Consider the following 16,750-nt stretch of genomic DNA (forward strand, 5'->3'; position numbering starts at 1 on the left):
GTTGGGTTATGGACATTGGGGAGGGTATGTGCTATGGTGAGTGCTGTGAAGTGTGTAAACCTGGCGATTCACAGACCTGTACCCTGGGGATAAAAATATATCATGTGTTTATAAAATAAAAAATTTTTTAAAAAATTTAAAAAGCACAGAACAATTATAAGCCATTTATGAAAGACATTTTAAATATAAAGATATATATCGGTTAGGAATAAACGAGCACAAGAGGTGTATCATGCAAATGCTAATTAAAAGAAAGCTGATGGAGATATTTCACTACCAATATACTTTAAGGGAAGGAGTATTATTAGAGATATATAGGAACATTTCATAAGGGGAAGAGTGTCAATTCATCAAAAAGGCATAACACTTATAAGCATATAGATACCTAATAATAGAAATTCTTAATTCGTGACAAAATTTGGCAGAACTAAAGGGACAATTATAGTTGAAGAATTTGACATTAATTATAATAGAACATCAATATTAGCATTATATTAGTAGAATAATAATGATTAGTACTATAGTTAAGAGTAATCAATATTACAATTAGAAAAAATCTCAATAATATAATTGACACAACAATTTTAAAAATTGTATCTCAATAATTGATACAGCAATGAGAAAAATAATACAGAAAAATTTGAACATTAGAATAAATTATGACATTGCTTTCTTAAATAAATCTGCCCCAAATTACTGCACAATATGCATTATTTGCTATTAAATCACAGCATCTCATAGAACTCTTCCACTCCCTTGTCAAATGCTATTTAGATGTTAAACGGGAAAAAAAAAATTCAGAACATGTAATTGTGCTTGGCAACTAGGAGTTCATTGTGATTTTAGTGAAAGCAGTATCAATGAAATATTGAGAGTTGCAAGTCATGTTATCATGGACCAAGGCTTGAATGAAAGGTGAAGATGAAGAGACCATGAGGATAGCAGTTTCTCTCGGGAAGTTTCTCTCAGAAAATAAGAGGAAGAAGAGTGATTAGTGATGGGTGACAGGGGAGAGACATATTTTTGTTTTAAAATAGAAGAGGACCTAGTGTATCATGCTAAGTGAAATACTTCAGACAGAGAAAGACAAATACCATATGATTTCACTTATATGTGGAACCTAAGAAACAGAACAAACAAGCAGAAAGAGACTCATAAACACAGAGAACAAACTGTTGGTCCCCAGAGGGGAGGTAGATGGAGGGGAATGGGTAAAATATATTTTACAACTTCTAGTTATAAAATAAAGTCACAGGGTGAAAAATACAGTTTAGGAAATACAGTCAATAGTATTGTAATAAGATTATACGGTGACAGCTGGCGACTACACTTATCATGGCTAGCACTGTGTCATGTTTGGAACTGTGGAATCCCTATGGTGTGCACCTGAAACTAATAAAACACTGTACGTTGACTATACTTCAATAAATTAAAAAAATACAAAATAAAGTAAAATAGAGAACATTGAACACGGTGTTATTTTGGATGAAGAGAAGGAGCCAGTGGAGAGAGAAAGGAAGGGAAAGGGGAGAGAATAATCTCTGGGGAAAGGTTCTGGAGAATTCAGAGTGAAAAGAAATCAAGAGCAGAGGTTGGGGGACTGGCCTTCAGCATGAGCAGGGAAATCTTTCTCTCTAAAGAGTGGGGAGAAGAGATAAAATACATGTAGAGAATGCTTCATCTTAAATAACAAACAAGTATAGAAAATTATTATACACTGCATATTAATATTTACAACTAATTTAAGGTAGAATCAAAAGCATGCTTTTTGATAAGAGATGCTTAAATGTTTTAAATTGCCTTCACATAAAATGCTTTACTCCCTCATGTTTCTTTCTTTCTTTCTTTCTTTCTTTTTTTTTTTTTTTTTGGAAGTGAGGAGTGGGTGGGTGTATGAGAAGGATGGGGGAGAAGAGAGGCAAAGAGAATAAAAAATGGTCAAGCAATCCTCAGAAAAAGAAACCTAATAGCAAAATATATATAAAAGAATCCTCATCTGATCTAGTAATCAGATAAATATAAATACTCAAACAATGAAATACTATGTTATACCCCAGCAGATCAGATTTTTCGAAAATTCATGCATCATTGAAGATGTGAATATACTAAAAATTTTATACCTCACCAGTGGTAATTTAAATTGATTTTATTGCTTTGGATAGTATTTTGACAATTTCTGGGGAAGCTGAAGATGAAGGATAAAACATATTATTGTTTACCAGAATCTGCTCCCTCCCCTTAAGAGAGAATTCTACGTCTTCACCCAGTTCCCTGTGCCCAGCAATCCTCCCCTGTAGGAAGAGTATATTTCCCTGACACAATGACTAGGATTTGGGTGTGTGATTTCATTTGGCCAATTGAATATGAGTATATATTCAAGGACATGAGTATTCCTGATCTAAACAGAAGCTTTCAAAAGCATCGCAAGTTTTTGTCAGCCTCCTACCCTTATTGCCTTTGCCATGAGAGGAGTATACAGCAGACACGAGCCACTTCCATTCCAACTGCAACAACTTGAATAAAAAATTCTTTGAATTTCTGGAGTGGCTTTAGGGTTATAGAATTTTTTGGTGAAGGATTCTTTTTTTTTTTTACATAAGGAAAATGAGAACAAAATGCTAATGTATCACACAAGTATGTTTATTATTTAAATGTTCATAAGCTTTTATGATGTTCATATGTTCAAATGTTCATAAGATTTTATAAATGAAAACACTTCTAGAAAATGCTACACATTTTGTATTAATGATTGTAACTGGTTTAAGGCACATAGTGCAAAATACTTCATTTCTGATACAGAGATCCCTAAATGCTTATCTAACCACATTGGCACAAAATTGCTTTAGTACCTTATATGGTACGACATATGTTTGAGGAAAAAAATGTTTGGGGAAAAAATAAATAATAATAGATGGGAAAAAACTTTGTGGGTGAAACTAGTTACTACTATTACTGGCAAAAATCTATTAGTAGATTCATTTTTTGGTTTACAGAGTAAGTTGCCATAGAAAAATACTGTCTATGATTCATTTTAAATCACATTATTATAAAATATACAAATTATTCACCTGAAAAAATCTCTTACTACCTGAGAACTTGCCCATGAATAGTTAATTTTTTTTTATGTTTTGGCTTAGAGAAACCTCAGATGCAAAATAACTTGAGCATCTCTAATAAAAATTTTCCATATATAAACATAATTTTGTCTACCAAAAAAGGATTTTCAAAATTTCAAACATTCCCTTTACTTGATTAATAAAATACAGTACATAACTTTGAGAAAATAGATTTTTAAGAGTAAAATATACATATATGAGTTACAGAGACAGAATATAAACATTATAAAAACAATGTATTGCTCTTATAAGTACAATCAAATTAGAGGTAGGTGTTTTAAGTAAAATTCAACTATATCGTATCTTTTTCTGTGTTATATCTATAAATATTCATATTTAGTATTTAACCCAAGCATATATTTTTAACATAAAGTGTACTGCATTTTTAGGATGATTTTTTTTTATTAGAAGCACCATAACCCACAATTTAAAATTGAAAGAAATATAAAACAGGTATCTATGCTGTATCAGTAGAAAGTATAATGGCTATGTACTCTTTTGATGTAACTATGGATTTGCTATTTACCTGCCAGATTCAATAATGTTTCTAGGTGTTTTAAATAAATTCATTTTCCTAATTTTTACTTGCTCCATTTTAACAAGTAGAATAAATATTCACTGTACAGTACAATACTGAATAATGATTTATATGTGTGTTTATAGGCATAATGTAACTGTGATCCAGTGCAAGCTATTTGTTAACAACAACATTATTTTGGCATAATTCATTCAAATATCTCTGTATATTATACCATAAATTATTTTGTCCTTTTAAAAAGTTCCTAACTAGAGTCATATATCTGTTAAGTTTATTTTGAAGGCTTTGGAAAAAGTAAGCAGTGATTTGATTCCCTGATGAGCACCCTGAAAAAAAAAAGCACAGCCATTTTGGAAATGGAAATCCCAGGAAGGGAGGAGTTCAGAAATGAGCACCAGTTATTTATAGATATTCCAAAGAATATCTCCTCATACTTCCCACTTCTGAATGTTCATACGACTTGAATTGGGAGACCAGTAGTCATGTGAGGAACACATTTCCCACAGAATCCTCCACATCTGCCGAAGACTTTGGTTCCATCCTGAAAATAGGAAGAGGCAGAAATACAGGAAAATTGGGCAAAAGCTGGTATCTGTGTACATAGGCAGAAAAAGCAAATGCTTTAAATCATACAGCAGAAATCATTAGCCAAAGTTTCCTATAACAATTACATTTGAGGTCAAAGATCATACCACTTCAGGATTAGTTGAAATTGGTGGTCATGGGAATCAGATAATCTGAGATTCAGATTAACTACTGATGATCATAAACCACATTATAATTTAGACAATTCATCTCAATCCACGTGTTTTTTCCTCCAGGTGTATTTGCTTCAGTGAGGTTGTTAACCTCTCCCAATTTGCTGTCCGATATTTATATGATTTTATAGAAGATTCTCATAGGCTAAATAAGAAATATACAAACTTGCCCTTAACTGTATACAAGTCATATTCTCCCTTGTTAACCTCAAGCATCTCATGGAAGCCTTAGAAACACAGCTTGAAGTATAGTTTGTGATAAAATGGGGGGAGAAAACTGGACTGAAAGCATTTGTAATTTGAATTGTAATTAGAAATTGTGATTAGAAAAGAACTAAGAAGGGAGTTTTCGGTTTTTGTGTGTGTGTGTGTTTGTTTTTGTTTTGTGGGTGGTTTTTTGTTTGTTTGTTTTGTTTTTTTAAGAAAAGCAAAGCTGTTCATTGAGGAATAAGTTGACAGAGACTGGTGAGAGGGGTGGGACAGAAATTCTCTCTTGATTCCTTTCCATCCTTGGTCCAAAAGTCAAAGGACTGAAGACAGTTTGATAGGATGAAGCAAAACCAGTCTGAGCTCCTATATGAGCTTCTGAAGAAAGGAAGGGGTTTTTTTTTGCTGTTGTTTGTTTGTTTGTTTTGGGGGGGGTTGTTTTGTTTTTAGTCTAAAGAGGGCAGGCAGAGAAGGAAACTCAGTTCCTAGAACATTTTGGGATAAAGAGTGTTTGAGATTAGGGACTTTTGAAGTTGCCTTTTCTTTCAGAAATTTTTCTTAGCTCTCAAGAATCTAAATAAAGACAGAAGAAGGGAATGGCAGCAAAAATTCCCCTTTATGTACATTGCTATTCCCAGATTGCTTAAGTAAAAACCTAATCTTGGTTAAATGTCCTGGCAAATGCAAAGAAGCTTGCATTTCCGTATGTAAACCTGGATTCCACCAATCATAGCTTCATACGAGGCCACAAGTTTCAGGAAATACTTTCACGTGCAATATTTTTGATCAAGGTAGACATTCTCAGTAGATTAAATAATTAATTAACCTTTAGAATGGAACTTAAATAGAAGTAAAAGGAGATTATACTAAATATTCATATCTACTGGTGACCTCTTTACAATTAACCAAAAAATATAGAAAAGCTGGATAAATAAGGTAAAAATATTTCTCTTTTACACAGAGACCTGCTCAGAATATACTTTAATTAACTTATTCATATTCTTATACCAAAAGGGATTAGACCACATATGCCAAGAGTTTAAAAATAGCTGTTTGCTCTAAAAGCTGACTTCTTACCCAAATGAGAGAAATAATAAAATTTGTAAATGCTTCATTAATTAAAACTTGGTTTTGTAGTCTTCAGAAATAGAATGTTTTAGTCTATGAATATCAGAAAATTGAATTTCATTACAAAAAATATTGATACAAGTATTAAAAAAAAAGTCACTTTTATCCCAAGAAAGAAAGACCATAAAACAGAAGGGGCAGGGGCCATGGATGGTACTGATTGATGAGCAACATAGGTGAGAATACTCAGAAAGTAGATCCTGATTTACTAGAGATAGAGTCAAGCTATCTGAGACACAGTTCCTGTGAGTAACAGGAGCCGTCTCAGGAGACACATGTGCAAGTACCCTATACTAACAAAATTACATGTGTCCTACCTGTAAAAGCCCAGTACGATGTTATCTGCATAAAGGCAGAGGAAAATATGCATATAACCATAAAACTAGTCCTGATTTTTATAGAAACTATGAAGAATATATGCCAAATGAAAAATGGCCACCCCATCACTAAATCAAGGCAGTGAGATAAATAAACCAAAAACCCACTCCTCACTATGAAACAGTAAAACTAACAAATCTTTAATAATTAAAATACAGCTAACAGCACCACCTCTTCTTGAAATACATGCATTTCAAGTCATTAGCTCTAAACTTGAGCTACATAGAATCTATATGCCCTAGTATTTAATATTTCTGGTTCAAATATTGGTAACCTATACATGAAGTTTATATGCAAATAAGGCCACATATATACATTAATCAAAATGACCCTGGTTTCATGATTTCAAAGATTACTATTATGCCCCATTATATGTAATATGCCTCATCTATGCAATAACTCATTAGGCATTAACTTTATAACTCTAAAGTTAAGATAAGGGACCTTTAATTCTAGTTCACAGCACAGAAGTATTTCAAACAAGCATGTTGGTCCAGCAGGACTTACTTGTGATCTGTGTATGATGACAGAGGCATAACTCCCCTGAGCAAGCCACTTTGCTGTGCTAGATATCTTCATTCCAGTTCCTGCCAAGTTAATGCTGAACTGTCCCTAGATTATAAACAAAACAAGACAGATGAAATTCATAAAATATTTAAGAATGCTCAAAAGAAACACCTGAATTTGAATTATATAAGAAAGGTCTGGGGTGCCTGGGTGGCTCAGTGGGTTAAAGCCTCTGCCTTCGGCTCAGGTCATGATCTCAGGGTCCTGGGATCAAGCCCTACATTGGGCTCTCTGCTCAGCGGGGAGCCTGCATCCCTCTCTCTCTCTGCCTGCTTCTCTGCCTGCTTGTTATCTCTGTCAAATAAATAAATAAAATCTTAAAAAAAAAAAAGAAAGGTCCCAAATTGGTTTTTAAGTGTCTTCCTTTAAAAAATGAAAAAAAAAAATTTTTTTTTTGAGAGAGGGAGAGAGTGTGAGCACAGAGAGGGACAGAGGGAGAGGGAGAGAGAATCTTATGCAGGCTCCATGCCCAGGGCAGAGCAGGAGGAAGGGCTCAGCCTCCTGACCCTGAGATCACGACCTGTGCCAAAATAAAGAGTCAGATGCTTAGCTGACTGAGCCACCAGGTGCCCAAAATGAAAGAATACTAATGTAACTTTACTCTAAAGGAAGTGGACCAGCTAATGTTTTTTTAAAAATTTATTACAAATATGTCTTCTCAATATGAGATACCTGAATCAATATCATATAATGTGATTTGTGTAAAAATAAATCCGTCTAACCCTAGGACTCTAGGCTTGACTGGCTACAGTTAGTGTTCCTAGAGCAGTAGGCAAGTCTTAATAGAAGGGGTGCTCATAGGGACTAGTACCAAACTTAACATTTCTCCAATTTCTATTTTTGACCCCTTCTTGTTCACTTCCCTGATAATAATTCCCCTGTTTAATGTATTTTCTAGAGTCTCCTGTCAATGTTCCATAAAGATATTACTTCTTAACCCCACACACAAAACTACGGAATGTATCATTTATTGTCCCAGCTATTGCATTCTTTTTAAAGTACACAGAAGTGTATATGGGATGTGTGATACCACATGATTTACACACAGTATGTGAGCCCCCTAGTGGCTTTATGATCTAATTCTTTTTAAGACACAAGAATCACTTTCATGTCAAAATATTTCAGACTATCTCTGTTAAAAATTAAACTTTAAATGTCTGTTCATTGAGAAAATGTGTGACTAAAATAGGTAAAATTCTGACACATTTATATGATCTTGCAGTACAGAATTACACACTGAAAAAATAATTAACAAATGCTAATTAAGCCTATTGCCAATGTTCAAACATACATAGATTCAGAGTGATAGCCTAAGCTTACATGAATCTTGAGGAAGACTGTGATAAAATATAAGGGATTACATTATATTATGTGAAAGAAAATATTACCTAGTCATGAAAGCAAAAGTGAAATAGATTTCAAATATATATATAGTAAATTTTACTATTGTTAAAACAATTATATATTGACTTAGTTTAATGCTAAGAAATCCAAGTTATTTCTTAACTAAAATCAAAATAAATTCAAATCCACTTATAGTACAATTTTAATATATGAAGAATTTTCCCTGTAAGAGAAATAATGGTTAGATAAATTCCAAATAAAAATTTCTTATTATATACATCATTTAATTATAAATTTAGAATATGACCTAGATGTTTCATTGCTATATTTTCAAAGTCCAGAATAGGGCTTGGGTACTCAGTGTTCTTGAATGAATTAAGTACAGCATTACAAATATTAAATTTTCATATTACATACACATAAATACACATCTAAACCTTTCATACATTGTGATAATGAATAACATTAACACTAGAAACAATGGTATTTTGTATTGGTAAATACTTGAAAAATAATTTTAACTACTTCTCTAATACTTGATTAACAACCTGATACCAGTTTAGCATTGAATATCTTCATTGATGGGATTTTGATAGGGATTGTATTAAACGTGTAGATTGCTTTAGGTAGCACAGACATTTTCACAATATTTGTTCTTCCAATCCATGAGCATGGAACATTTTGCCATTTCTTTGTGTCTTCCTCCATTTGTTTCATGAGGACTTTATAGTTTTCTGAGTATATATGATTTGCCTCTTTGGTTAGGTTTATTCCTAAGTATCTTATGGTTTTGGGTGCAATTGTAATGTAAGGTAATTCTAATAAGAATTCCACTGGGAATTTTTGTAACTCTAGAGAACTGATTTTAAAATTTATATTAAAAGACAAAGAAATTAAAATAGTTGAAACTATTTTTAAAAAGAAAAAACTTGTAGGACTCACACTACCTTAATTTAGTGCTTATTAAAAAGCTATCATAACCAAGACACTGCTGTGAGAGGGAGGTAGATCAATGGAACAGAACAGTTCAGAAATAAACCTATATTAATAAGTCCACTTGGTTTTTGACAAAGGTAGAAAGTTAATTAAATGGAGAAACTACAGTCTTTTCAACAAATGGTTCTTAGACAATTGGATGTCTACATATAAAAACCATCAGACTTCACATGAAATTAATTCAAAATCAATCATAGGTCTATAAAACTATACATATTTTCAAAGGAAACATAGGAGAAAATCTTTGTAACTTGGAATTAGTCAAAGAGTTCTTCAGTATGAAACTAATTGCACAAGCCATATAGGAAAAAGATAATATATTATGTGTCATTAAAACTTAAGATTTTTGCTGTGTGAAAGATACTTAAAAGAAAGATACAGTTCATACCAGTAAAAAAACAATTTGCAGATGTCATATATAACAAAAGACTTGTATCCAGAATATGTAAAGAACTCTTAAAATTAAATAGTAGGAAATGAACAATCCAATACTTAAAATGAGCAAAAGACTCTAAAATACACTTCATCAAAATGGATATGCAGATGACCAATAAGCACATGAAATATATTTAACATCTTTAACCATTAGGGAAATGCAAATTAAAGCCACAGTAAAATTTCACAGAACATGGGGAGGGGAGAGAAAACTTGACAATCCTAAGTGCTAACAGGAAAGCAAAGACTGGAACTTAAATCTTCACTGGTGGGAATACAAAGCCACTAGAACTTACATATCTTCACTCTATAAAATGTTTTGGTAGTTTCTTATAAGTTAAACATATATGTGACCCTATAATCCCATTCATAGCATATTTATCCCAGAAAAATTAAAATGTATGTTCACATGAATACCTATACACAAATGTGCATATCAGGTCTGTTCATAAACTCCCAAACTTTAATCAACCCATATCTTCCAAAGAGTGAATGGACAAACTATAGGACAACTGTACAACATCTGTATGATGGAGTAATTTTCTCAGCAATAAAAAAGGAACAAATTGCTGACATCTGAAGCAACACAGATGAATGAATCTCAAAGGTGTTATGTTGAGTGAAGAAAGCCAATCTTCAAAGGTTATATACTGCATGATTCCATTCATATGACATTTCAGAAAAGACAAAACTATAGCACAGAGAAGATCTTGATCAGTGTTTACCAGGAGGTAGGTCCAAAGGAGAAACTGACTCCATGAATGGCATATGAGGGAACTGTCCTATATGCTAATTATGATGTTGATAAAATGAATCTGTACAGGAGAAAAGCAAGATGGTGAAGGACTAGGAGACCTAAATATCATCAGGTCCCAGGAGTTCTGCTGGATAGTTGTCAAACCATTCTGAACAGCTACAAACTCAACAAAAGAGAGAAGAGAAGAAGAGCAGCAATTCTACAAACAGAAAATTGACTACTTTCTGGAAGGTAGGACGTGCCAAGAAGTGAATCCAAAGCAACATTCGGGAAGATAGACCGTAGGGGGAGTGGCCAGTTCCTGACAAGTGAGAAAGCAGTGGAGCACAAAATCATAACTTTTAGAAGTTGGCTTCCCTAAGGGACCTCTCTCCAAAGGCTAAGTGGGTGGTGGAGCTCTCACGGGGACAGTGTGGTTTCAGGATCTGCAGGGTCACAAAAAGACCAAGGGTGTCTGAGTGTGGCTGAGCTCCTAGGTTTTAGAGCAGGGAAGCCAGCTGCAGAGATGGAGCAGAGGGCTTTTAGGTTGGAGTAAAATTAAACCATGATCCAGGTCACAATCGGGCCACTGCTCTTCGGGCAGGAACCCAACAAGCAGCAGATCTGGGGAGACTCACTTTTCTCCTCTGGGAGGAGCAATGCGGGAGCACACTGCAGGAATCAGCTGAGTTTGGAGACTCCAAATGGGGCTGGGCAGCAGAGATAGAAACATTCAGTCACAGGCCAGGTGAGCTCGGAGTTCGGCTGGAGACCAGGGAGATGGGAGGGATTGATTGCTTCTCTCTGAGGGTGCACTAAGGAGTGGGGTCCCCAAGCTCTTGGCTTCTATGGGCCAGAGAGTGGGAGGCCTCCATTTTCATTCCCGTCCTCCAAAACTACAGAAAGTATTCAGGGAACAAAATTCCGGAAACCAAAACCAAGCAGATTACATAGCCCGGCCCCTGCAAGGATAGTATAGTTCTGCCTCAAGCAAAGACATTTGAGAATCACTGCGGGGGAGGAGCCCAGACCCCTCCAGAAGATCAGCAAGACCATTCAGCCAAGACCAAGTTCACCAATCAATGAGAACTGCAGAATTCCAGATTTAGGGGAAAGCAACACATAGAACTCACGGCTTTTTTCCATGATCCTTAGTTTTTTAAAGTTAAATTTTTTAAATTTTATTTTTTTATTCTATTTTTTAAAAATTTTCTTCTCCTACTTTAATTTTTTTTGATTATTTTATCTTATCAATACCTTCTAAAAATCCCTTTATGTTTTCATTGTTATGGTCATATTTTATCCCTTCATTGTATTTAACCTTATTTTTTTGTATACATATAGGCTATTTTTTCTTTAAAATTTTGAGATACAATTTCTTCTAATAGATCAAATTATGCTCTAAATCTATCACATGGCTTTGTTCTCATCTCCAGCCTGATCACATTCTTTCCTTTTTTTAACCACCTTATCAATTCCTTTTTTAGAATATTTTATAATTTTCATTACAGTCATATTTCATCCCTTCATTGTGTTTACCCTTATTCTTGTATATGTATATAAGTTTTTCTTTCTTTAAAATTTTGGGAGGTAGTTTCTTCTAACAGACCAAAATTACACCCAAAACCAAGTGTGTGGCTCTGTTGTATTCACCAGCCTAATATAAATATATATATGTGTATATATATATATATATTTTTTTTTTTTCTCTTCCCCTTTCTTCTCCCCCTAGTTTAGGGTCTCTTCTGATTTGGTTAGTATATATTTTTCTGGGGTCACTGGTACCCTTTTAGTATTTTGTTCTCTCATTCATCTATTCTTATTTGGATAAAATGGAAAGGTGGAAATCTCACCAAAAAAAAAAAAAAAAAAGAAAAGAAAAGAAAAAGAAAAGAGGTAGTAGCAACAGCTGCGGACCATATCAATATGGACATTATAAATATCTTAGAACTAGAGTTCAGAATGACGATTATCAAGGTGCTAGCTGGGCTCAAAAAAACCCATGAAAGATATTAGAGAATCCCTAACAAAAAGAACTAAAATCTAACCAAGCTGAAATTAGAAAAGCTATTAATGAGGTGTAATAAAAAATGGAGGCTCTTGCTGCTAAAATAAATGAGGGAGAAGAGAGAATTAGTGATATAGAAGACCAAATGATGGAGAATAAAGAAGCTGAACAAAAGAGAGACGAGCAACTACTAGACCACAAGAGAAGAATTTGAGAGATAAGTGATACCATAAGACAAAATAATATTAGACTAATTGGGACTGCAGAAGAAGAAATAGAGAAAGGGGCAGAAGGTATATTGTAGCAAATTATTGTAGAGAATTTCCCCAATTTGGAGAAGGGAACAAGCATCAAAATCCAGGAGGCACAGAGAATTCACCTCAAAATCAATAAAAATAGGTATACACCCCATGATCTAATAGTAAAACTTACAAGTCTCAGTGACAAAGAGAAAATTTTGAAAGCAGCTTGGGACAAGAGGTCTGTAACATAAAATGGTAGAAATATTAGATTGCCAGTAGACCTATCAACAGAGACATGGTAGGTCAGAAAGGACTGGCATGATATATTCAGAGCATTAAACAAGACTAATATGCAACCAAGAATACTATATCCACCTAGGTTGTCACTGAAAATAGGAGAGATAAAATGTTTCCAGGACAAACAAAAACTAAAAGAATTTGCAAACACAAAACTAGCCCTACAGGAAATATTGAAAGGGTGCTTGTAGGCAAAGAGAGAGCTTAAAAGTAGTAGAACAGAAAGGAACAGAGACAATATATAGTAACAGTCACCTGACAGGCAATACAATGGTACTAAATTCAAATCTCTCAACAGTTACCCTCAATGTAAATGGCTAAATGCCCCAATCAAAAGACACAGGTTATCAGAATGGATAAAAAACAAACAAACAAACAAACAACAACAACAACAACAAAATCAATATGCGGTCTAGAAGAAACTCATTTTAGACCCAAAGCCACATCCAGATTGAAAGTGAGGGGTTGGAAAACAATATAGCATGTTAATGGACATCAAAAGAAAGCTGGGGTGGCAATCCTCATATCAGATAAATTAGATTTTAAGCCAAAAATATAATAAGAGATGAGGAAGGGCACTATATCATACTCAAAGGGGCCATCCAACAAGATTTAACAATTTTAAATATCTATACCCCTAACGTAGCAACAGCCAACTATATAAACCAATTAATAACAAAATCAAAGAAACACATTGACAATAATACAACAATAGTAGGGGACGTTAACATCCATCATCCAAGCAAAACTTCCAAGATCATCCAAGCAAAACATCAATAAGGAAATAAAGGCTTTAAATGACACACTGGACCAGATGGACAACACAGATATGTTCAGAACATTCCATCCCAAAGCAACAGAATACACATTCTTCTCTAGTGCACATGGAACATTCTCCAGAATAGATCACATCCTGGGTCACAAATCAGGTCACAAACCATACTGAAAGATTGGGATCATTCCCTGCATATTTTCAGGCCACAAGGCTTTGAAACTAGAACTCAATCACAGAGAAAAGTTGGAAAGAACTCAAATACATGGAGGCTAAAGAGCATTCTTCTAAGAAGTAAGTTCTTTTCAGTTCAATCAGAAAATTAAAGAAGAATTGAAAAAAATTCATGGAATCAAATTAAAATGAAAACAGAACTATTCAAAAACTTTGAGATGCAGCAAATGTGACCTGAGAGGAAAGTATATAGTGATACAAGCCTTTCTCAAGAAACAAGAAAGGTTTCAAGTATACAAACTAACCCTACATCTAAAGGAGATGGAGAAAGAATAGCAAAGAAAGCCTAAACCCAGCATGAGAAGAGAAATCACAAAAATCAGAGCAGAAGTCAATGAAATAGCAGAGAAAATCAACGAAACTAGGAGCTGGTTCTTTGAAAGAATTAATAAGAATGATAAACCTCTGGCCAGACTTAACAAAAAGAAAAGAAAAAGGTCCCAAATTAATAACAACATGAATGAAAGAGGAGAGATAACAACTAACACCAAAGAAATACAAACAATTATAAGAACACAGTATGAGCAACTATATGGCACCAACTTCAACAATCTGAAAGAAATGGATGCATTCTTAGAGATGTATAAACGACCACAACTGAACCAGGAAGAGATAGAAAACCTGAACAGACTCATAACCAGAAAGGAGATTGAAGCAGTCATCAAAAATCTCCAAATAAACAAAAGCCCAGGGCTAGATGACTTCCCAGGGGAATTCTACCAAACATTTAAAGAACTAATTCCTATTCTCCTGAAACTGTTCCAACAAATAGAAATGGAAGGAAAACTTCCAAACTCATTTTATGATGCCAGCATCACCTTGATCCCAAAACCAGACAAAGACCCCATCAAAAAGAAGAATTACAGACCAATATCCTTGATGAGCACAGATGCAAAAATTCTCACCAAAATACTAGCCAATAGGATCCAACAGTACATTAAAAGGATGATTCACCACAACCAAGTGGGATTTATTCCAGGGCTGCAAGGTTGGTTCAACAACCACAAATCAATCAAGGTGACACAATACGTTAATAAAAGAAAGAACAAGAACCATATGATACTCTAAATACATGCTGAAAAAGCATTTGACAAAGTACAGGATCCTTTCTTGATCAAAACTCTTCACAGTGGAGGGATAGAGGGTACACACCTTAATATCATCAAAGCCATCTATGAAAAACCCACAATGAATATCATTCGCAAGGGGGAAAATCTGAGATCTTTTCCCCTGAAGTCAAGAACACTGCAGAGATGTGCACTATCACCACTGCTATTCAACATAGTACTAGAAGCCCTAGCCTCAGCAATCAGACAACAAAAAGAAATAAAAGGCATCCAAATTGGCAAAGAAGTCATCAAACTCTCACTCCTTGCAGGTGATATGATACTTTATGTGGAAAAACCAAAAGACTCCACTCCAAAGCTGCTAGAACTTGTACAGGAATTCAGTAAAGTGTCAGATTATAAAATCAAGGCCCAGAAATCAGTTGCATTTCAATATAACAACAGCAAGACAGAAGAAAGAGAAATTAAGGATTCAATCCCATTTACAATTGCACCCAAAACCATAAGATACCTAGGAATAAACCTAACCAAAGAGACAAATCATCTGTACTCAGAAAACTATAAAGTACTCATGAAAGAAATGGAGGAAGACACAAAGAAACGGGAAATGTTCCATGCTCATGGATTGGAAGAATAAATATTGTGAAAATGTCTATGCTACCTAAAGCAATCTACACGTTTAATGCAATCCCTATCAATATCCCATCAATTTTTTTCAAAGAAATGGAACAAGTAATTTTAAAATTTATATGGAACCAGAAGAAACCTCAAGTAGCCAGAGCAATGTTGAAAAAGAAAACCAAAGTTGGTGGCATCCCAATTCCGGACTTCAAGCTCTATTACAAAGCTGTCATCATCAAGACAGTATGGTACTGGCACAAAAACAGACACACAGATCAATGGAACAGAACAGAGAGCCCAGAAATGCACCCTCAACACTATGGTCAACTAATCTTTGACAAAGCAGGAAAGAATGTCCAATGGAAAAAAGACAGTCTCTTGAACAAATGGTGTTGGGAAGATTGGACAACCACAGGCAGAAAAATGAAACTGGACCATTTCCTTACACCTCACACAAAAACAGAATCCAAATGGATGAAAGACTTCAATGTGAGAAAGGAATCCATCCAAATCCTTGAGGAGAACACAGGCAGCAACCTCTTCAACCTCAGCAGCAGCAACTTCTTCCTAGGAACATCGCCAACGTCAAGGGAAACAAGGGCAACAATGAACTATTGGGACTTCATCAAGATCAAAAGCTTTTGCACAGCAAAGGAAACAGTCAACAAAACCAAAAGACAACTGACAGAATGGGAGAGGATATTTGCAAATGACATATCAGATAAAGGGCTAGTATCCAAAATCTATAATGAACTTATCAAACTCAACACCCAAACAAACGATCAACACCCAAACAAATGATCCAATCAAGAAATGGGCAGATGACATGAACAGACATTTCTGCAAAGAAGACATCCAGATGGCCAACAGACACATGAGAAAGTGCTCCACATCACTTGGCATCATGAAAGTACAAATCAAAACCGCAGTGAGATTATCAAATCACACTAGTAGAATGGCTAAAGTTAACAAGTCAGGAAATGAGAGATGCTGGCGAAGATGCAGAGAAAGAGTAACCCTCCTACACTGTTGGTGGGAAAGCAAGCTTGTGCAGTCACTATGAAAAACAGCATGGAGTTTCCTCAAAAAATTGAAAATAGAGCTACCCTACAACCCAGCAATTGCACTACTGGGTATTTACCCTAAAGGTACAAATGTAGCGATCCAAAGGATCACTTGTAACTGCATGTTTATAGCAGCAATGTCCACAAGAGCCATATATGAAATAGCCTAGATATCCATCAACAGGTGAATGGATAAAGAAGATATGGGGTGTGTGTGTGTGTGTGTGTGTGTGTGTGTGTGT

General features: G+C 34.7%; 1 protein-coding gene across 1 annotated transcript in view; it reads right to left on the minus strand.

The window, feature by feature from the left end:
- Positions 1–3,951: 3,951 nt before the first annotated feature.
- Positions 3,952–16,750, minus strand: part of ADAMTS20 (ADAM metallopeptidase with thrombospondin type 1 motif 20) — a 189,468-nt gene continuing 176,669 nt past the window's right edge. The window contains exons 38-39 of the mRNA XM_059404802.1: positions 6,633–6,737; positions 3,952–4,195 (exon numbers count right to left, since the gene is read on the minus strand). Of these exons, the coding sequence (XP_059260785.1) occupies positions 4,106–4,195; positions 6,633–6,737 (195 nt within the window). The 3' untranslated portion in view covers positions 3,952–4,105. The remainder of the gene's footprint in view (positions 4,196–6,632; positions 6,738–16,750) is intronic.

Source organism: Mustela nigripes, chromosome 6 (genome assembly GCF_022355385.1).
Source record: "Mustela nigripes isolate SB6536 chromosome 6, MUSNIG.SB6536, whole genome shotgun sequence".
Taxonomy (NCBI): Eukaryota; Metazoa; Chordata; class Mammalia; order Carnivora; family Mustelidae; genus Mustela; species Mustela nigripes.